Raw genomic sequence first — 24,342 nt, 5'->3', positions numbered from 1 at the left:
TGCTGGTGGTCATGTGACTAACTGCTGATTAATTAAGTCAGGGTAAGCTCATTTGCTGTAAAATTTAAATTTTTTAAATCTAATTAGGGCAGCAACTCATGCTTTCCATTATCAATGAATCTACAGATTATTTTCTTGATTAACCTATTGTTTGATCAGAAGTTTTCAAAATCCCAACATTGATTGACAAAAAGATCAGTAGCTGGTAAAACTTTTTCAAAAGTTTAGAATTTGAGTTGGGCTCAAAACTCAAAAATCTATTGCAGTCTCTTGCCTTGAAAATGTGAATTTTCTTAACTTTTTTATTTTTACAGTGCATGATAGTCTTCCTTATATTGCTGGCCCTTTACATTTATGGCTTATATTAATATACATTCTCTTTATCTCGTTTCTGCCTGTGTTGTTATTGGTTTTTGATATGCAGATTAGTTAGGCTGAACTGGTGAACTCAACCAACACGCTGTCACGGCAACACAACCCTGGGAAACTTGGCATATACTCATATATTCAGGGCTTGGTTGTCTGTGTATATATTAAACAACTAGAAACAATTAGCTTTTGGGTGCAGGCTAAATGTGTGTGGGCTCTCCTGCTTTCTCCTCTGCTCCTCCTCTGAAACTGGCGCTCGTCACTCAGCCAGCTCGCTCTCCTCGGTCCGTCACCACATCCATCCATCATCCGTGCTCCAGTGACAGTTCATTTTGTATACAGAAAAGGGACAGTTCACCCAAAAATGAAAATTCAGTCATTATCTGCTCACTGTCATGCTGATTGAAGGTTGGGTTTAGTTTTTTAGTTCACAAAACACCGCTGGAGTTTCACAGGAAAACAGCGTTGCAGAATCTTTCAAACGATTTAAATGAATTGTGACAGTTTTCAAACATAAGAACCAAACCGAAATAAAAACATGAAATGCCTCCATACTGCTCGTCTGTAATCCAAGTCTCCTGAAGCCCTGAAGCCCTAAAGCCATGCCGATAATAACGCAAAACAAAACTTTGCATGGAGGAGGGGGAAAAATCTGGTCCTCTCGACGCGGCGCTCCAACAAACAACACTCTCCACTTCCTTCTCTCCTTCAGAAGTCATCTCAGGGCACTTTTCATACAGAGCAGGTTTAGACCGTACTCTTTATCCAACAATTCCACCAAGAACAAGCACAAAGAAAGTCATCTAATAAGAGGCTACTCTTGATTTTCCTTTGCAGGAAAATGGGTTGACTTTAGCTTAAAGGGCCAGAGTGTTGGATATAATGGAGTTGTTGTGGGTTGTAACATTAGCTGGGGAGAGCTTTTACAATGAGAATCAGAATCAGAAACTGCTTTACTACCAAGTAGGTCTTCACTTACAAGCAGTTTGCTGTGGCATATTGGTGCATAACAGCAAATATAGTACAAAAATATAAACAAAGATTAAAGCAAGTACTGTTGGATAAAAGAGCATTAATACAGAAGTAGAGAATAGATAATAACACATGAAAAACCAAGAACGTAAGAGCAGTAGAAACAATATTTACACATGTGACGGTTATTTAAATAGATGAAGAAGCTGTGCAGTTTCATGTGGGAGCGCAAAAGGTTTGACATGGATGAGAAGTAATTTGCTGCTCCGCACAATCCAATTTATAGAATAACTTTGTTTAATGTAGCGATCAGCTAGATCACTTTTGAAACACTTTTGAGTGAAGTGAACAATTTAAAGTGATCAAATAAGACTGTAAATAAAGCATGACTAAAATTATAGACTGAAATCATGACTATAACTATGATTAAAGCATTGACTAAAATCAAAACTCAGCTCCACTGACTAAATCTTCACTAAAACAAAAGAAAAGACTGAAATGTGACTAAAACTAACATTATCCTGAAGTGGCTAAGACTAAAAATAAAATAAAATTCTTGCCAAAATGAACACTCGTGCCAAATTGCGGGGGCTGATCCAAACAGTTCATGGGCCAACTACATCACCCAGGATCAGAGGAACATCTCATCTGTACAAGAGTTTGAAAAGCTCTGGAGGAATGACGCCTCCTACATCTTCTGAACATCTCTCCTCCGCCTCCCTGATGGAGCACAGAGTCAGTCAAAAGTGCCTCAAGCATTGAATGATACGATTTTAATGGAATGTGAGCTTTGAAACTAGAACTTATATCATAGAAACTGTGTTCTTATTATTTGTATCAGTGCAGAAATTCCCAATTTCATTTTAAATTATCATTGAAATTATTAATAAATATTGTGGCCATCACACCAAGACTCCAAGTTTACTTTTCAACTGTAAAAGAAGCTGATCATGTTAACAATTCTTACCAAAATCAACAGATCCTGACACAGTTAAGTTTAAATAACTAAAACTACTTGCTTAAGATGAGGAAAATAATGTGTTCACAATTAAAGGAGAAATATTGCACTCATTTTGGGGTTCATATTTTTGTTTGGAGGCTCTAATAGAATATGTTTACAGTAGGAGTGTGCAGCTCACTGACTGAGACTGATTTGATACGTATCTCAATACATGTTTAATGATACGATTCATCTCAGAAATTTTTATGTATGAATCTTTACATTTTGATTCTATCATTGCTATATTTGTAGGTTATTATTAGTTGCAAGAAGAAATCCTGAAAGTTTTACTAAATCAAGTAAGGGGACGTTACAATGCTGTTAACAACTTTTTAGGAATCTCATGTGTAAATGAGAAACTGTAGCCAAACTGACAATCTGTGAAAAAACTTTTTCAAATACATTTTTGCAGTAAGATGATATACCACTCTGTTTTATATGAACAATGGTGTGGTTATAATTGAATTTGACTGTGTAGAGGAAGTGGGGTGTGGAGGAACAGTGATGCTACCTGCTCCCCCAGTGAAATGAGGTTTCTGTGGATCATACTCTGCTGCAAATCATTTATGCAGAACATGTCAGACAGCAGTGTTTCTCATCTTTCTTGTAAAACCCAAACTTATTCCACACTTCTGCGTTATGAAAGTTTGGTGGTGCAACGTCAGTTCTTTCACTGTCTGTTTTGAGGAAATGAAGAGGAGAGACAGGAGAGGGAGGGGGGACATTTGTTTTGTTTGGGTGAGGCAGCAGGCGTCCAGCGAGAGCGGTGCAGCAGGGGGAGAGAGAAGACGATCTTTTTCTGATTCACATGCAGCTTTTTACCAATATGGCCGAATCGATGGACTTGCATCTTACACATCATAGCCTGATGCATCAGATGCATGAGTGAATCATTACACCCCTACTCTGTACCTCCTAATGGCCACCATCTATTAGCATGACCACCAGTTCTGTGGTTCCTTTAATCATTTGAACAAATGGCACATCCCATCCTTTCACCGGTGACGTCAGTCTCTATTAAAGAAAGCTCTTTCTAAATTTACAAGAATTGCACACAAAATTTCTGACTTTTTTTGCATGCCAGCAGTCATTTTATAAAGTGGTTAAAAGTTGAGAATTAGAAGACTCATCTTAGCCACTGTACAGGTGAATCCTAAAATTTGTAGGTGCTTCTTGGCATTTCAGTCAAAACAAACCTTGAGGAAATTAACCTTGAGTCGGCAGGCCTGTATTGATCTGCATGAAGATGTGGATTTGACAAGCTCTGACCTCTACTGCTCTTTAAAATTTTAAGAGGGTGGCCTCCAGTGTCCTAAACCTCATCTCCACTCCTAAAATAATACATTAAAATTAGATAAATCCAATCCAGAACAATTTATTCCATCTACAAGTCCTACCTATCAGACTTCTATTCTCACCTCAGATACCCACCAACCTGTGTTACAGTCAGTTCATGTTTATGTCACAGCGCTACACTGTCGGGTTCAAATAAGGTCCTGCTGTGATTAAGAGGAATCCTGTTAAAGCTCCTTAAAGAGGTTACTGTGACATTGAAACATTACGGTGCAGTTAAAGCAACTCATTCTCTGCGGTGAGCTCATGTTGACGAGCAAAGCTACTTCTGATACTGACTCACAGAAGGAGTGTGTTCATGGAAATAAACATACGACCCCAATTCCAGAAAAGTTGGGAAGTTGTGTAAAATGTAAATAAACACAGGATGCAATGATTTGCAAAAACTTTTAAATGCATGTTTACTTGTGTATAGTACAAAGACAAGATATTTAATGTTATGTGGTAACTTAACTTTTATAACATTAGCTACCCTTATGAGGTAGCTAATGTTATAAAAAATTATCCATGTTTGGATATTTTCTGCACTTTTTGCATTGATAAAATATATTTTATTACATTTTTAACAAAGCTCAGAAAATGAGTACTGATGATACACCCTATTAACTTTTCATAAGTCCTTTTATAAACATTATTTATTCTGTATTGAAGAAGAAAAAGTTGAATTATCCATAAGACTTTAGTATAACCAGAGATACTGAAGGGAAGATAATGGGAGTGGTGTCACTAAAACTCAACTTTATATTTTAATTTATTAATCATTTCTCTAAATCTTTCAAGTAGAACTGGATAACTTATACAGTTACGACTTCTTACTTGTAAGAATTTGCTTCTTTTCTTTGTCTCATGTCAATGATTCCCAGCCTGGGGCTCAAGACCTCTCCAGTGGGTCATAAGATGCTTCATGGGATACGTTGAGCAAAAAAAAAAACTCAAATAAACAAAAGTTCTGCAACACAAATTGGAATCCTGTATAAGATATCACACCTATAATCCCTTTTATTGCCTGGAAAATGTGGTAAAAAAGTCATGAGAAGTTTGGAGACTTGAAGCAAACCTTTCTGCAGGTCTTGAAAAGCAGTGAATCCTGCAAACACTTCTTCTTCTTAGGCTAAAGATATACTTGCTTTTAATTATGCATTTGCATTGCACATCCTGTGTATACTGCGATTTATTACCAGTCTTTTTCCTCTTTTTTGGTGCAGCTGAGGCAGCGTCTCCTTCCTCTTTTCAAAAAAAAAACACCCCACCTAAAACGAAGCATTCAAATACTGATTTGGACGTTGATTACCATGGCAACGGTAGAGGCTTCAAAGCCCTGTCTTCAAAGCATTCGGGTCAGTCTTATCATATGTAAAATCATATCACCCAACCCTGCCAAGAAACATAAACTGTGTATTTATTCAGCCAGTAACAAGTGCAGCCATGCTTGAAACATGGTTGTTGAGGCGTTCAGTGACCTGAATGCCTGTAATAAATCTCTGGTCCGTTGTCAATAGCCCTGGCTTGCAGAAGTATTGATTATGAAATGGAGTGACACGGCTGTATACAAAGTAATGACCATGGAAAGTTCAGCTATGAATAATTTTTGTCATCTGAAAAACATATCGACTGTCCACCACACACTGATGCTTGTTGATGGTGCTCACTGTGTACCTTTTTCTATGGTGCAACTATCAAGCATTTTCTTTTATTATCAATATTATCAATTGATTTTTTTAAATAATTGATTGATTAGCCATGTGGTATCTTAGCCAATAACTTTCTAGGCATGAATATATTTTCAGATGCTTCTGAAGCCTGTTGATGTTGATGTCTAATTGGTGGTAGTGAAGGTTTACTTCTCTCAAATTCTGATCACAGATTTGTTGAAATAATAAATAATAATAAATCAAAGAATTTGGACATTTTTTTATTTAAAAAATTACACAAAATGATAATGGTTAATTTGTGAGTCCTTGTAGTCACATCCATTAATATAAAGACTCATCTGAGTCCACAGCGAAACAGCCAGTTGTTGTCCTCAGGAGTTGCTGGATAAAAAAACAGAAGTAGAAGGAAAGTGAATTATTGATGAAGCTCTCAGCTGATTAATATATAAATGAATGTAGGGTTTACAATATGGACAACAGCTGTATTACAGTGATTATCACAGTGTAATCTTGATATTGATGTCTCATAACAGTGAACAATCACATTTGCTGGAAAGGCACCAGGTAATTAAACAAAGTTTATGTTAAAAGGCTGAAAGGTTTGTGTTTATCCAATGCTTCAGTATTGATTATCGCTTTGATAGCTCCGTCTTCACACTCGCTCACCAGTCCCTGTGTGTGCCCTGCCAGTACCGAGCTGATCAATGTATACATAGCTCCTTAAATGCATAGCAGTGATAATTAGGCCCCGGAGGATATCAGCGAATTGACAGATTAATCATTTTGACCCAGTGAATCCAGGCTGTGCTCAAGGCAGCAGCGCACATCGACTTCCTGTTTCCACTGAGAGCTTTAACTGTTGAGGTATTAAAGTCTGCAGGATTCTGCTGTCAGTCAGCTCTGTGTGTGTGTGTGTGTGTGTGTGAGAGAGTGAGAGGAAGAGAAGGTGATGGAAGCAAAATTGGTTTCAGAAATGCCACGGGTTGTTACTTGTTGTAGAGGAACCAGTTTTCTGATGAAATTCAGCTTTCATAAAAGCGTGTGTGTGAAAATGTGATGATATGTTGTGTATCTGTGGGTGTGTGATGTAGGGATGTCATGAGAGAGGATACTTCAGTACCAAGTCGGTGCCAAAACTGTGAAAACATGATGCCACTTGTTTGTTTTTTTTGTTTTTTTTACAGTACTGTAGGTACTGGAGATGCAATTCCACTGGGCATGTCAGGGACACATAAACATTTTCAAATGCTGCAGTCTGCTGTGAAATGCCAGAGGAATGAGAAGAACTGCTACCAGCGCTGAACAAGAACAACTGCATGTGTAAGATAGCAACATCTGCAGCTACAGCAACAACTCTGCTTTGACTCGTCCAAAAGAAAAAGTAGTGATGCATTCATTAACCCTTCCTAACTTTCTAGAAAATTCCACAAGTTACGACGGGCAGGTCAGGTGATATTGTGTGCAGTAGGGTTGGGCAGTATGTTAAAGTTTTCCAACTCGCCATCGTCAAGCCAACTGTCACCGAGTGCAGATGTATTCAACCCATCCTACCTTCTTCTAAGTTCTCTCGAGTATCAGCTGGGGGATGTGTGCAAGTTGCGCATTCGCTAAGTTATGTATGCTGTGTGCACTGCACTGCATCCACTAAACAAATAAACTGACAATGTTAAGAAATAAAATATTCTTACACCTGTTTTGCATAGAAATACAACCGTACACCTTCTGAATTCAAGTTTCTCTCTTTAACTGAAATAAGATGAACTTACCAACTCTGGTTTGGTTGAATTAAATCCTTAACTGACTGTGTGAAATGATTGCAAAGAGTCTGGCTCTGCAGGCTGTTTACCTCTCACTCCTTACCCAGCTCAGAGCACTCATGGTCCGGCTGAGTGGGTGTGTCTTGTGCTGCTGGATGAGAGCATGTTGCACAGCAGTGGCTGTTACTCTGCAGACTATTACATTTGCAAAAAAAACAAATATCGCCCCAAAAATCATCCAAAATAAAAACAGCCGGCCATGGATTCATCCCATCATCAATAGGCGATGTATTTGTCCAATCGCCCAACCCTAGTGTGCAATAGTCTTCTCCCCCTCTCTGTCTCCCTCCAGTCAAATACACATATGCTGGATCCAGCAGTGCACACAGCAGCGCGTCCAGTGTGCTCCATCAGCTCAGCTGATCGGAGCTCAAAGCAGGACAAAATAGTTAAATCTTGAAACTGTGGACTCGTCTTTTTCCACACAGTGCAGCCGAACACCAGGCACCAGTATAGACCTACAGATGTGTGCTACTATTGTGTTAAAAAACAGAGTGAGAGAATGAGAGAGTAAAAGCAACAGACTTCATGTCTGAGCAGAAATCACTGTTGCATTACTTTGCAAAAATGGCAAGATGCTCTCCTGACAGGCTATTCTTGTTTTTGTCTTTTACTGTGGCATCAAATTAAGTATTGGGCATCATAGAAATTCACTAGTATTGGTATTAGCTAAATTTCTGGTGACATCCCGAGTGTTACGCGTACCAAACATCTCTGATATGACTCATGTCCCTCCTCCTCCTCGTCCTGCAGGGCTGCAGTATGTTCACCTCAGTGAAGGCCTTCGAGGGGCAGCAGTACTCCACCCTGAAGAGGCAGTGCTTGCAGAGCGGCCTGCTCTTCGAGGACCCCCGCTTCCCCGCCACCGACGACTCGCTCTTTTACCAGGGCAACAGGATCGGACGTGTGGTCTGGAAGAGGCCTCGGGTGAGTCGGTTTGTGCAGTGAAAGAGTACACTGGCAGCTGACAGATCTTTGGAACCATGTGGAACCATCAGGGTCCAAATATATATATAATAATTCAGAATGGAAATTAGTTCATGACACAACTTAGGATAGTAAACTGTAACTTGTGTACAATTTGTGTGAGAAAATGCCAGTGGGAGCTAATATGTTTGTACATTTCAAACAACATAAAAGTACATTTTTCCACATTTTTCCTCCAGTCTGTAGTACTATCTATCCATCTGTACTGTTTGGGTGCGAGTTGCAGAGTGAAAACAGTTTAAAGCTACTGATTGTGAAACAGTCTCAGTTTAATACTGCTGCCTCTGTGTGACCCACGTAAGTTAAAGAGAGCATCTGTGAGAAGATGCCACTGGATCGGATTCTCTGTGAAATCAAATGAAACAAGCCTGGGTTTACATTTTTACAGGTAAAGTTACTGTGGGTTGTATGTACCAGTTAAAATGAAGAAGGAGGATGTTTTCCTTTTGATAATTTTAATTTTGACATTATATTTTATAGTTATTACAGTGGAAACACTATCGCTTTTGTCCACTGGGAACTCCAAAGTAAAATGTGAAAGTTCACTGTAGTAGCTTTAAAGAAAGAAAGCAGAAGCACTTTAAGTTCAAAGGAAAAACAAATTCTGTACATTTTTTCCAGTCATCTTTTTTTAAATATCGCAATAAAAAAAGCACATTGTGGACTTTTTATTGAGGTATTATTGCACCTTGAGTTTCTGGTCTTGTTATGTCCTTAAATGAAACTCATCTGAAGCTTATCTGAATATGAGACACTTCAATTTAAACTGTTCTGGACAATTGAATGCATAAACAAAATCTCAGTACCTGGTCAGCCTCTGAGACACAGCTGTCAGTTATTACCAGCTTTCCAAACTCCCTGCAGGAATATAAAATATGGGTAATTTTATGCAACTGTTGATACAGTAAATGTGGAGCAGTTACTGCACTTTTTAAAAAATTCACATCAGGGAGCTCTCAGTTCCCAAACTCCCTTCAGGAAGAGTTTGATGACCTATAACTAATTAATTTAGCCAAGAACAGTGTGTCAGTAGTCGTCAGTCGTGGCCAGTCTTCCTGCATGAGTCTGTACTGTCTGTATGTTTCAGTGGCAGATGATATCAGATGCAGGGCCTCAGGATTTAGTGAGCTGACTCCCCTGCCACTGTCACCCCCCCACACAGCAGGCTGAGGCTCTGGATGGAGTAACCTCCTTCTGCCTGTGTGCCGCTGCTGCGACAGCCAGCGTGCATTGCCATGGAAACTGGGTCACACAGATTATATGTTGTGGTCTGTGCTGATGTCAGTCATGCAGACTGAAAACTGGAGGAAGTCAAGAGGAGAGAAAGCAGGAGGAGCATCCCTTTCATTTTTGTCAGGACACAATTTGTTGTCCTCGCTGACGGTGGTCCATGTCGGAAGGTTAGAAACCCTAAACGGGCACGTTTTGACTTGGCAGTTTAAAAAGATTTTTATTGAACGGTGCTGTTGTTGACTTGGAGTTGTAATCTTAAGCTTCATATTTTCAGTCAATTACAAACAGCTAAATTAAAGGTGTTAAGTCATTTTGTAAAGGCCATTTTTAGAAACACATTCTTTGTTTGTAATGACAGAACATGGTTCTGTAAAAAAGTTGGTTGCACTACTCGTAACATCGAGCATTGTACAGCTGTCAGCATACAATTTTAGGTTTGACAAAATGTTACTAGTGACACCAGCATTTTAATAAAGGGCTGCAACTACTGATTATTTTCATTGTTTGAGAAAAATGTTGCCAGATATCTGAAACAGGTAAAACAAGTAAAGCCAGCACATCACAAGTCTACAACAGCTACGCACACCTGTTTGAGACCTAATCCCTCTGACACTGTGTCTCTCTCACTTTGTGTATTTAGTACACAACCCTAGAATCAAGTGTCCTCTTAGCTAACAAGCTAGGGAGGGAATTAATGGCACAGTATAGAGAAAACAGAAGGAAACTTGGGAAGCTACTGTGACTGACAGTGGCATGTCGTGGCTTGCTAGCATGTTAGCGGTTAGCCAGCTAACGAAGGCATGCATGTAGTCACTATGAGGGCTTCAACTGACGATTATTTTCATTGTCCATTAATCTGTTAATTATTTTCTGGATTAATTGAGATATTTTTGATCTATAAAATGTCGGCAAACAATGAAAAATGTCATCAGTGTTTTCCCAAAGCTCAAGATCTTGTTTTGCCCCCAAATCAAAGATAAGAAATCAGAAAATATTTGTATTTTAGAAGCTGGAATCAGAGAATTGTGCCTTAAAAATGAATAGAATAAAAAAATTACTTAAACCAACAAATTCATTATAAAATCATTTGGTGATAATTAGAAAAGAAGCTGGAAACAGCCAATGTTTGAAATGACTGAAACAATTAATTGAATATCAGAATAGCTGGCAGCTAATTTTCTTTCAGTTGACTGTTGCAGCTGTAGTCCCTGCCTCACCAAGCCTCTGGAACCAAAGATGCACTGATAAATTGCGCTGTCGGACTTTTTGTTCTGACCAGGCCTTTGATGACGACAGCTGAGTTGAACTAGCCGCACTAACAAAAACAATAAGACATGAAATTTGCACCAATTTCACCTCTTCTTTCATGCAGCGAATACAAAATCAGTGGAAACCTCAACACATGGAGAATTTCCTCCTCTTCCTCCTGATGGTTACTGAAAGCTCATTCTGAATGCGGTGTTTCATTCGGGGGAGAGTGCACGATAATGAAGTTAAACATCAAACTACTTAGGGACAGAGTGGGTTTGAGAGAATGAAATGTTCAGAGCAATCAAAATTTAATGAAGTTCCTGACAAAGGCTCTTTTAAAATATCACACTCACATACACACTCAGTCTACAGAGCATTTCAAGGTTAAACATTTGAGTCCTGCTAACTTCAAACGCAACACAGTATAACTGGAATAAGACTATATGTGTGCGATTATGTTTGTTTCAGTAATGCTGAACAAATTTTGCCAATATTTCATTGAAACAAATATTATCCCATACGTAGGTCTAAATTTTAGTTAATCTCTGTAGTCATTTCTTGTGAATTCTCAAATATTCTTTCATAGATATACAAACGTAGATTTGACATTTGCGATTTGACATGTATATGCTTGTCTGCCATATTGGAGGGGTCTTCAAGATCTGCTAGTAAACAATATAATGTGCATTGAGAGATGCTGGTGTCAACGCAAATTCTACTGTAATTTGCTTAATTCTGAACTGATTTTCATGAAATTTGATTTGTCACAAACATAAGAAAGTGAACATGAACAGTAAGAAAGTGAACTTGTTGGGCAACTACATTAATTTTTGATGTTTTTATAATCCTGCAGCTCCTCAGTAATGTTCCTCATGTATACAAATCTGAACGTTTAAATAGTATTTGGGTCAAAATGCTATATTTCCAAGCCATTCTAAAAACCTTTTACCATGTGGCGTGATGTAGGTTTCTGCAAGATGACGTTGCTATAGAAACCGTTGAGGTTGAAGGAGCAGCATGTAAAATATGTTCACCTGTAAAAGTTAACTGTTGCTAGCTTCCTAGCTGCTGTTAGCTCAGCTAGCTTTGTAGCTAAAGACTCTAATATGACTGGAGTCTGTCCGGACCTGCAGCTTGGAGCACCAGGGCCGTGTTTATGTTTACACTGCAGGAAACTGAACCGGGTTCAGCAGCCATAGAGCTGATTCGCCTCCAGTAACTGAATTTAATTCCAACATGGAAGTTCATGTTCAATTTCCCAATGTCTAACAGACCAGATTTAATGAAAATCAGAATTAAAGGAGTTACAGTTTATTTTGTAGTGAAGTCTGCATCTCTCAATGCACATTGTATTTGTTTACTAAGGACCTTGACCTCTCCAATATGGCGACAGATGCATCATGGAGACATACAGCAGTGGCCAATATCTGTTTCTATAATCTGTATATTTATTGTGTTAACTGGTTTATATTGTGGATGGGCTTTTATTTCAAATTTACCCTGCTTTCTAAGTATAGTTGATCATATTTTGATGCACAGCCTCCCTTGTTTCTGACTTGCTGACATTTTACTTCTTTTCTGTCACTGATTTTTCAAAATTCCCTTACTCCAGCTTCTTAAATGTGAATATTTTCTGGTTTCTTTTCTCCTTTATGACAGTGAACTGAATGTCTTTGGGTTGTGGACAAAACAAGACGTTTAAGGGCATCAACACTGATCAGTATTTTTCACTATTTTCTGCCATTCTGTGCATTCATAAAGTCCCATAGTCATTTCTCAGGCTCAAGCGAGGGTTGTAGGAACAGTGTTTGATTTAATGCATGTGTGGATGTGAGCGAAAGGGGAAACAATGTCAAATTGCAAATTGTAGCTTGCCTGTTGTTAGTTTGATGAAAGGTTCCCCTTGGCTGCAATTTAACATGCAATACTTCAGATCATACCTGTCAAAACTGTCAAAACTGGCGTTGATGGATGCAGCCGTTTGTGTTGGTAACCCAGTGTTTGTGGTTACAGTGACCGTATAGCATACACAGACAACTATAATGTAGTTTTAGCTCTGCATTGGTGTTATACGGTTGTAGTGCAGTGGTGTAGATTTCTATAAATATCCAAATGCACACATAACTTTCAGTGTTGCTTGCAGCTTCAAAAGACTCTTGAAATGTTCTCCTTTTCTAAAAGCCTGTCAGCAGCAGTCTGATATGTAGCAGCGAGTGGACGCTTACAAAAACAGAATCATCCAAACTGGTAAATCATCCGGATCCTTTAAGAGCCTCCTGCAGCTTCTAAAACATGGCAGTAATGTTTTCTGACAGGCAAAAAGAAACTGGTGTTCACCGTCTTTTATCTCACCTGATTAAACCTGAACATGATAACAAATCACTTAAAGTTTGATGCTCTTAAACAGGAAAAGGGATTTAAAGTTAAATCTCGAGATGTTGTAAAACATATAGTTCCTTTGTTTCCTTGCTAAACTCCTACAATATTTTAGATACACTAATTCATGTGAAACTGGGGCACTTGATAATATATTAATGGAGAACAGTAACCACTGGACTCAGTCCATCTATATCAATTTATTAAGCAGCTGTTTAATTATTTAGAAGTAGCTCACCACTATGACTTGACATGTGAGAGGAACAGATGACAAAATGTTCACAAAAACTTTCCAAATCTCTCCAGCTGCTAAATTCAAATCCTCACAATGTCCGTAACTTCACCAGCCATGCAAGCAGGGTTGGAAGGGTTACTTTAAAAATGTATTCAGGTACAGTTACTCATTACCTGTTAAAAAGTGTAGTGAGTAATATAATCCAAGTATCACAACATTAAAGTAATGTAACTTGCTTGCTTTCTGTTACTTTTGGATTATCTCAATGTAAAAAATATTGACATTTTTTGCCTAATAAAGTGTTTTTAGGGCTGCAACAAATTTCATATTTTTCATCATTGATTAATTGGTAGGTTATTTTCTCAATTAATCGGAGAATGGTGAAAATGTTGATTAAAGCACCAGATGATGTACTCAAATGTCTTGTTTTGTCCACAACCCAGAAGTATTCAGTTTACTGTCAGAGAGGAGTAAAGAAATATTCACATTCAAGAGTTTATTTAGCTTCATTTAGCTGATACTCTGATAGGGTGGGACACAAATTGCAGATTCATTTTGATTTAGAAATATTTAGATGTTACAGTTAATTGTTTTGAGAACCTGAATGGGCATATGAAAGGGATTAGTAGTATGAACAGTCGGATTCTGACTTGTTTAGAGGATCCTGACTGTTTCCGGCCGGTGTTTCTATCAATAAAAAGCAATGAGGGGCAGCTGTTCCCTCAGTTCTTTTACACAGGAAAGAGCTTTCTTCTTAACCACAACACTCAGGGGTTCTGGTAATAATGCTTAGTGCCGGAAAAGCTCAATTTTTGGTTTGAAGTACGAGACCTCCATTTGAACAAGACTTCCGTTGGATCACTGCGCTCTGATGTTCCTGAAATGAGGCAAAAAGCTTCTGTTAAATGCAAAAAAAAAAAAAAAAAAAAAAACGCCTGAAAGCGGATATAAATTGAGTCTCCCTGGTCTGCGCAGTTTTTATTTGACAGGATATGTGAAAAAATGTCTCTAAAGCAGCCGTTATAGAATATAATGATGATTATAAGTTGAGTATTGTGGTTTAAATGATTGTATTTCACAGTAGCAGTCAGTGAAGTTGCTCAGAATGTGAAAGTAAAGACGGGAGAGGTGGTGTTATCAGTGTCAGGGTGAAGGTTCACAGGCTTAAACCCCCCCCAGAGGTTGTTGTGCTCGGTGTTATCCTTGCTCAGATGCGTCTGGGCGATATTTATGGCTGCAATGAAGTCCCAGTGGCAGAGCGTGCGAGCATAAAGAGCAGGCTCTAATAAAATGTTCCTCCTCTCTGTCTGTCTCACATTGTCTCTCAGCTTGTCTGTCTTCCTCCTGCTGCCCTCCTCCTCTCCCTCCTCTCCCTGCATCTCCTCCACTGATTCGTGTTTATTTATGTCTTGACTAGGCTAGGGCGGGGCGGTATGACGACACGTTCTGTGAGACAATGGAAATTTTTCAACTGACATGAAGTTTTTTATACTATTTACACCATGGTAGCTCTCAGTTTCATCACTGATGAATCTGTTGATTGTTTTCTTGATTAATTGATTAGTTGTTTTTCTTTTAAAATATTAGAAAATGGTAAAAATGTTGATCAATCTTTCCAGAGCCCAAGATGATGTCTTCATATCTCATCTTTTGTCCAAAACTCAAAGATATTCAGTTTATTGTCATAAAGGAGTAAAGAAACCAGAAAATACTCACATTTAAGAAGCTGAAACCAGAGAATTTATATATAAGAACGATTTAAAATCTTTCTCGTCTCTTCGAGTGAAATCCATGACTTTCGCCGTTGTCACTGGCATAACTAGGAAACGGGGCGTGCTGTTGTCATAGAAACAGATCATGTAATTGCGATATTTAGTGAAATTTTGGTGATATCTGCTGTCTTAACTTCTACATACACACACAGCTCCTCTCAGCTCACCGGAGCAGTTTTGTGTCTGTCTGTCTGTTTCTTTTGACTTCTAACCAATCAGATGCTGTGGACGGAACATTGAGCCAAACTACAGAGTGTAGTATATACTGTACAGTGTATAATTATCTATTATATGTACTGTAGTATAGTATAATACAGTATAGTATTGAGTACAATGAATGGTATTACTATTAAAGTGTAATTTTTATTATATCTAATTATTATTATTATATTTAATTATTATCATTATTATTATTGTATTAGATTACTATGGTGAGGACTACAGACAGAGATCAAAGCCAAGTGCGATCTTTTTGTGATCTGTTGCATGCCTACTTGCTGTACCGAACATAAAGTAGGAGAGGAAAACTCTCGTTTCACAGCTTGGTTCAGGAGCTGGTTGTGTGTTTGGTGGTGTGTGTGTATATTGTGTTGTGTGTGATGGTTCCTCTCTCTCTCAGTCTGATGGATGAATCTAAGGAGGCCCATGAAGCTGGTTGAAAGGTTCTCAGTAGCAGGTAAATGATGAGGCTGTGCTGCTCAGCCACAGTATTCACATTAGTTGAATGTCTGCGGGGCCGCGCAGGGATCGATACTCTATTACTCTTCCACCTGAGCCAATCCCTGGACGACGGGCCACCACAGGGAGCCCTCGCCGCTGCTCAGACTCCACCAATCAATGCTGCTGCGGACAGGGTAAAAAAAAAACCTGATTAGAGATCTTAACTGTGGCACCGGTCAGACATGGGTCTGTGAAACGACTTCAAACATTGCTTCACATATTTGTGCCGACGCGCACGTACAGACACACGTTTCAGACAGGAAGTGCTTCAGTGCTGGTGGTTGTAAGGTGAGAGGGGCAGCTGGTGGAAACCGCAGGCCTCCAGGGAGCTCCGCAGTGGCCTCTGCTGCCGATTAAAAAGTTTGCTTTTGCAGCAATCAGCTTTGCAGAGTCAGCAAATTACTGACCTTCGCTGTGTCCTGTGTGTGGGAGTGTGTGTGTGTGCTTTTGTTTCCCACACTAGAACATACACCATAGTGTGTATATACTGCATTTATGCACAAGTTTTGAAGGTTGGTACTGTTACTGATTTAGAAAGGGTCCACCAATGCCCTCACAGGTGTTTTTATTATTGAGTATCTTCAAAAGCTTCATATCTCTAAAAATCTGTGCATCCTGGAGATAAAACGTCCTGATTTTTTTGAACGTCTATTCTTTAGTTTTTAAGATTTGCACACTTTTATACGCAGAATACAGAATATATGGCACATTTTTTGAAGTGATCTTTCAAAAATGGTTAACACTTGTGACCAAAATGCCGATGTATGTAAACAATAGGGATGTGCACAGTGAGTCGACTATATGATTAAATGTTGCCACTCTTGCTATAGTTGGCATTAGAAATAATAGTCAGTTAAACTATTTAGCAATATTTTATTCATGCAAGCTTTTGTGCAGGTACCCAACGCTAGTTGGGGCTGCTGCAGCCCATCTCACCCAGCATGTGTGGCCTGATAGTCCACCTAACCCCAGATGTTGTTATCAGCAAAGTCTGACAGATGACAGCTCGTAAAGCCAACACAGTTTGGCAGCGTTTTAACGTATAAAATGAAAATATGGTTGAATGTAGCCTACACTAGAATAAACTCGTATATAACCACTCAACTGGAGCAATGTATGACCACATTCAACGCAGACATGGACATTAACTTGCAAGCAGAGCAGGCTGCTTCTGCTAGCACTGCTAATGTCAGCCACTCTGTGTGGCAGGCTAGCAGCTCACGTCAGCTCCAGGTAAATGATCGTGTTTACCTGCAGTTTTCTTACTGTTAGACTAGTCAACTTGTCCAAAGTAAAATTAGCATTTTAGTTGCCAGGAGCATCCCGAGTAACCAGTCAAAAATACTCTTGATTAACAGTTAATCTTTGACATCATTACCACATACTAACTGTTTACAGTATTTGCAGTATTTCAAACTATTTTTGCAAGTATTGATTTTGTTCAGCTAGTGTTAACAAAACTGCTAAAGTGCTTAATTTCTTACCAAACCCTCTGGACTGGAATAAAGCTGACCCCAAGAATCCTGTAGCCCAGAAAAACCAAGACCAGTTGCAAACACATTTGTAATGTGGATAACAGAGAAAGAAATATGTGGCTAAATGTAAACAAAAGTGTATTAAATCACATCTATTTTTTTGTGGATGCTATAGAAACTTGATACGATGAGTGTAGATGAAAGCTAAAACATTTACAAGCTGAATCATCAAACTGACTCTGACCGTCCACTTTCTAATAAAACGTCACTTGTCCACTGAGTCTCAGTGCAGGTGGCTGAAGTGTGTGTCTGTTACATGAGTAACATCTGTCTTTCTTTGCTCTTTGTCCCTCTTTTACTTTTCTAACCCCAGCTGAGTGCTGTGAGTGTGTAAAGATAAAGAGCTGTTAAGTGGTGCTGTGCTTTCCGCTGTCTGTTGAGTAATGGCCGCGGTGCCCATCGACCCGCCGGTCCCATAAAGCAGACAGCAGCAAACAGGCAGACTGTTCACACCCAGGCCACTGCCAGCTCAGCTCTGCAGCCTGTAGTAAAAATTAAGTTGTTGTGTATTTTATATTGGGCCGATGTTAACGTTTATATTAAAAATCAGATACTGGCAGGTCACTGCATTTATTGTATAATCCACAGATTATGACGATGTGACATTTACCCTGAATGGTATAGTATGTAAGTATGGATTCATTTACTTGTACTATTTAGTGATGTTCTGAATAATGTTTCTCAGGCTTTTCCATTTGGTTTTTAACCGTCAAACTGAAATTTGAATTCTTCTCACTTTTATGTAGGAAATGCAGCTATTGTACATATTTTTCCTTTTATCAAAAGAAGATGAAACAGTTTTTGGAAGTATTGTTCAAACGGTGCCTAAGCTTCAGGCCTCTGGGTGGGCGTTTCCCGTGGCAACAGTTGACTGATGTTGCTAAGAGATGAGCTGTCAACTTCTGTGGTTTGCTGCTGACTGGAACATGTCATAGCCCTTCATAGCCCACAGTCTTTTAGGGCTGCACAATTAATCAAATATTATCAAAAATGTAATATGGGCAAGTGCAATATTCAACCAGAACCAAATCAGAATTTTCTGAAAAGGGAAGAATGTGTGAGAAAACAGTGTTAAGAATGAGGTACTGTAGTGCTGCAGAGATGCCCTGGCCTGAAAATCTTGTTTTTTTTGTATAGATCCCAAAAAATTCCACATCTTTAACAGTTTTTTTCAGTAAAAATGAAAATTGTAATCCAAAAATGATAATTCCCACTAACTGTATGACATATTGCAATCACATAGGAGCTACTATTTTTTGATAAAGTTAAAATGTGTCACATTACCTTACAAAGTTTCATACAGGTGCTAGAAATCCTTGAAAACACCAAGATATTGGCTCCGGGTTATGTAGGACGACAAGTCTACTAATTTTTGAAAAGTGTTTGAATTGAAGTGTAAGTGTTGTGATATATGAAATAATGTAATGAAATTTGATGCACACAGATATTGCACCAGTTGAATTATAGTTGGAATCAAAAATGTTGGCCTTTGAAGAACACTGAATTGTAACTTCTCTGTTGTCACTGCAGAAAAATGAATAAAACTTTTATTTTTGGTCAGTTATTTTGACCAAATAAGTGTAAACGTCTAAGTATAAAACTCCAAGGATCTACAGTACTATAAATGTATAAACTGATTTTGTAGAAAAATTAAATTTCAGTCGTCTCCCAGCTTTAATACTTTATATTGTTTTATACTATATGTTTTGAGAGATTTAGTTCATTTTAGGCAGTGCAAATAATTCTCACTTTTTTGGCACTCCTCCCATTGTTTATAACATTATTAAGCTGAAGTGTTGCCATTGTGTGTAGACAAAAGAGTCGAGGACAGTGTGTCATTCTGTAAATGGCGAGTGTCGACTCACAGCCCGTAGCATTCATCCCACACATTATCACAAAAGCCGCAGGGTGTCTGACGGCGCGTTTGTGTGTGTGTGTGTGTGTGTTTTGTATGGATGTGGAGAGGTGTGCGAGTCCACTGCACATGTGAGAGAGTATATGTGAGAGCAGCTCATTGAGCACCGTGTTGTCAGCTGTAATAGAGGCCTGTCTGTACACATTGTGGCAGAAAATGGACCTCAACACAGCAACCATGGTGAGAAATGTGATTTCATGAACACACATAGCCCTCCCACACGTGGGAAGAAGATCGTGAATATGATACGTGGGTGCATGAGGACAGATGGTCTCTTTCTGATTCATGAATTTGCCTGTATAACCCATTTATGCTCCTCTGTGTCGACAGTACAGTGGAGTTTGTAAACTGTTTCAGATGTGTTTTACCCTGCAAAGAATCTAATGATGATTTTCCCAGTAGAATTCATTTCAATTCATTTTCTGCTGACATATCTATTAAATATCAACATTTCGGTCTAAACGACCTTCATCAGGTAAACTGGCAGCAACCAAACATTTCCACATATACATACAAACACAGAGACTGCCTCAGTTTTTAATCAGCCAATCAGAGGGCTGCTGAGATTGATCAACACTTGAAACTGCTTAATGCATCAAACAAAAAAACAAACAAATCAATAAATCTTAAATATGCATGTAACCTTACATGAAAAAAGCAATAAAAACAGAAAAAAGCCAAAAAACAAACTATTAAACAATGAAAAAACTTTAGTTCAATTTTTAAATGCAGAGAAATTGTTTTTCCAGATGTTGAATCCATGGTACACCAGCTAACACTTACCTGTTCTCTGCCTGTCTGTGTAGGAGCTGTGTGAGGACCCTCACCTGTTCGTAGATGGCATCAGCGCACATGATTTACATCAGGGACAACTGGGTAACTGCTGGTTTGTAGCGGCATGCTCCAGCTTGGCCTCCAGAGAGTCTCTATGGCAAAAGGTAAGTGTGTGTGTGCATGTGTGTGTTTGTCTGTTGTTCATTTTTTTCTGGTTGTCAACAGTTAGATATACCTGTAGTTCAGAGTATGTACAGAAACACTTTTTTTCATAGGTTTTGAACCTAAAACTGGCTGTGACATTAACTCATCTATACTGATGACAGTGAGCCTGATGAAGACCAGCGTTGGTCATTTTAATCAATCCAATCAGGTGGCCTGCATCGGTAAAAAGGTGAACATGAAGTGGAAAAAATCGCTGCATCACTGGCGTATCGATACATCTCATTAGCATGCACGTATGTTTTGTTTTTGGCATCAAGAAACTGCCACTGTAACTGTCCTCTGTTTTTCTCTCTCCCCCCTGCCTCTGCCTGCACCTGTATGGTGATTGTAAATAACCATGCCTCTTAAAATGTGCAGCCACAGCATGGGTGTAACCTCCCAGGAGAGGACAGTCGGAGGCTTCTGTCTGATAAAATCAAAGCTATAAACGAAGATCAGATAAAAATAGTCCTTAAATAGTCCATTAAACAGCACAGGCAGACCATAAGAACAATACAAAAATTCAAGTGGTTGCAGGGAATTTAATAATACTTGTTAAAAGTCGAAAGCTAGTAGGCAGCAAGCAGAGTAGTGCGACAAACAAACTGCCAGCAGGCAACCAGACGTTATAAGAAAGTCGAAGAAACACCGCTGCAAATCATTTATGTAGAACGTGTCAAACAGCAGAGCACAGAGCCGTGAGTTTCACAACCCACAGAGACATCATGTTGCCAGGAGGGCAGGTAACACGTAGCATCACTGCTCCTCCACACCCCTCTTCCTCTACACAGTCAAATTCAATCAAAACCACAGCACTCTTCCTATGAAACAGAGCGGCAAATTATCTCACTGCAAAAAAATGCATTTTAAACTGTCTGAAGTTTGTTCACAGATTCTCAGTCAGGCTACAGTATCTCATTTACAAATGAGATTCATCATAAGATGTTAATGCCACTGTTATGCAAAACTTACTTTTTAAGAGACTATATTTCACCCATTCAATGAGTTCTTTACAAGGCGGTATATACATATTATACATTTTGAAAAAGGAACTTTCTGTGTACTCAGTTGTAATTATTCCACATTTAGTGTTTATTGTCCATTAAGAACCATTATGATAAGAGGTAAACATCAGAGGACTCATTACAGCAACACAACGCCTCCCTGGTCTCAGCAGACTCCATCAGTCAGTAGAAGCCTGATTGGTGAAGTCTCTCAGGAGTGGCTGGAAGCACTAAAGCTAGGATGTCCTGGCTTCTGTGGGTAGTGAATGTGTTTTTATTAGCTGCTTTTTTTTTAATTTCACATGGCTAACCAGCAGGGGAAGCTTTCAATGAGAGCAAGGGCTCCATGGAGAGGGGATGAGATTGATTGACAGACAAAAAGACGGATATATAAAACCCCTTTAAGCATGCACTTTATTACATGCATGCTGGCATTTTTATAGGTTGTTTTCATCTTTAAATGAACCCCCCCAGTCACCCTCCGTAAAAGTCTTGATGGCAATTTTACCAGTTTGAAAGTTGTAATATTTATAACACAGCTCAACGTTGAATTGGAGGGTACATATCACTCGTCTTTTTTTTTCTGATACCACTGCTAAAACTATACTTTTAAAAAGATACCAGTGCCTAAACGGTTCCTTAATTGATATTTTCAAAAGTAAAAAGAAGCACAAATGACAGTTAACAACATTAGAAAACAATAAGGCAGCAACTATTGTTGATTATTTTATAAAATATCAGAAAAAGTCCAAGACGACGTCCTCAAATGTCTTGTTTGCCCACAACCCAAAGAGTCAAGGAGTAAAGAAACCAGAAAATATTCACACAGAGACGGTTTCCGTCATTTTTAGGTAGTTCTTATCACGCTGATGTTTGTTCAAATGGTCATTTTTCTCATCAGTTTAATTAGTTATTTGATGATATTAAAAGGTGTTTTCACATCATGATTGACAGCTGAGCTTGCAATTGTCCCGCCCCTTTTCTCTCTGTGCTCCAATGACAGTTGAGCAAACTTGGTACCTTGGTCAACTTTCTCCTTTTCTGGGATATTTTTGTACAGTGGGAGGAAGTGGAGATGTGGCTTCCATCTTTATTTATGTCATTGTTGTCCACAGACAGCTCAAGTGGCATCAAAGTGAGGCACTGAAATCTCAGTTGTGAGTTGATCTGGTAGGCAACAAACATATAAGAAGCAGGTTTTGGTAACAGCACTTCTTTTAGAGATTTTCTGGGTTAAATCAGGAGTGCGAAATACCACTGCTATTTATAGAGAAAGGTGCATTAAAGAACCTTGAATCTAACTTAATTTATTTGGCGTTAGTTTTAGTGTCTTGCAACATAAATGCTGTTTGAAGCTTTTACACACTGATTAGAATAAATGTGTAAACCTCTACACGAAGATTGGCACCTCAAGTCCACAATTGCTCACTTCAGCAAACACAAAACTGGTGGTGCCATATTATCAACAGGCGATGTTATTTGAAGTGTACTGAGCTCTGGAGTTTCGGGTGTCAGGATTATTCTGAAATGTTCTTTGGCATCCGTCTTGACAGAGGAAACAAAGTGATTACTGAGGTTTAATGGGATTTGAAACAAGATGCCTCGGCCTCTTGTAGCGAGACGCTGGATTGTGACAGTCTGCTCAGACAGTGTGTGTACATATGGTCATGCTTACATGGATCTTCCCTTCTGTTTGCTCTCTGTTCCTCGAGCTCTGATTCAACACATAGTCACACATTGTTGTCACCCTGCTCCATATCCAATGAGCACGATGCTTCATCTGCAGTTTGTGGTTAATGATTTTAAGCTGCATTCACAGGGATTCAGGCAGATGGTAGATGGAAAACTGGATATCACTTTAAAACACGAGAGCAGGGCAGTAACATTAAGTGAGGCAGGCAGAAACTACCGGCAGCAACAGGATACAGCTTTTTTCAGTTCAAAGTTAAAATATTTTAACTTTTTGCTATCCTTTGGGACAGAATTTACAGCCAGATGTTACATATTCCCTCAGAAAGAAGACATGGATGATCTGGATAAACCGAGCACAGTTCTCCCTTCATCATCCAGGTTGGAAATAAATGAATGTTTTTTTTAGGGATCTCAACATTAAGTCCACATCAAACAGAAATCAGAGTGCCATTTGCTTCCCCATATTTAAATATAATTTTAAAAAATATATTTTCCCCAAAAGTTACACATTGTCAACATTATAATGAACATAATATAAACTGTGCAGGCTGTGTGCAGCTTGACCTTTGCTCCAGCAGATGAAAAGTTCAGCCTGTGATCTATCACTGAGTGAAAAGCCTAATGGAAGTGATATTTTACCACTCATAATATTTTAAACTAACAAATTTGTTAAAATAAGTCATTGGGGTTTTCAAAGTCATGATGTTGAGCTGATTCATATTCCGTATTCTGTTGGGATTCAGAGGCTGCTGCACCGTGTGCCCTGCAGTGTTCAATATCATTGGCTTAATAAAGTTAATGATCATGGGAAGTTTAAAAAATAAAACTCTTTGGATGGATTCTTTGGGAGATTTGAGAGTTTTTCTTCATGATGTTTCACCCAGAAATGTTTTGGATAAAATAAAAATCTAGCATTCTTGAAGCTTTTGGCTTTCCCCTGGAATTTTGTCTGAGATTTCAAATGTCACAGCAACCCTCAGTCCAGCACATTTTATCCCTCCATTGCAGCACACAGTTTGCATCTTCATTGTTTAATACAGCATTTTGAAGTATTCCCACACAAAGCTGGTGGCAGACATCGTGTTGTGTGTCTCATTTAGATGGCAGAGCCACAAGTCACTGTGTTAATGCATTAATGATCAGAAGCGTTTGAATTCATGGCGCTTTGTGCTTGTTAACCAGTTGATTAAAGCGCTCTGTATGCTTGGCCGGTAACACATAAAATCAACAAAACACACACTACCCACATGAAAATTAAACGTGAAGGATGATATAGCACATGCTTTGACTTTATTTGTGCTCCTTTCAGATGCCAATAAAATTTATTAGTCTATGGCAATTGTACAACTACATTTTGTACTGCTTTGCCTCAATATTAATTGCCCCCAACTTCAACTTTGGGGGTAAAATAGTTGCAGACTAATTAAGTAATCAATTAATAATTGATTAATCATTTAATAGTTGCATTGCATGCATTAGTA

The 24,342-nt window shown here is 38.7% G+C and overlaps 1 protein-coding gene across 1 annotated transcript in view; it reads left to right on the top strand.

The window, feature by feature from the left end:
• capn5b (calpain 5b) overlaps positions 1 to 24,342 on the top strand; it is a 68,958-nt gene that overhangs the window by 11,979 nt on the left and 32,637 nt on the right. The window contains exons 2-3 of the mRNA XM_084729986.1: positions 7,917 to 8,090; positions 19,994 to 20,125. Coding sequence (XP_084586112.1) covers positions 7,926 to 8,090; positions 19,994 to 20,125 — 297 coding nt within the window. The 5' untranslated portion in view covers positions 7,917 to 7,925. The remainder of the gene's footprint in view (positions 1 to 7,916; positions 8,091 to 19,993; positions 20,126 to 24,342) is intronic.

This window comes from Lutjanus erythropterus, chromosome 11, assembly GCF_056507025.1.
Source record: "Lutjanus erythropterus isolate fLutEry1 chromosome 11, fLutEry1.hap2, whole genome shotgun sequence".
NCBI classification, from domain to species: domain Eukaryota; kingdom Metazoa; phylum Chordata; class Actinopteri; order Lutjaniformes; family Lutjanidae; genus Lutjanus; species Lutjanus erythropterus.
This window is presented reverse-complemented; position numbering and strand designations above follow the sequence as displayed.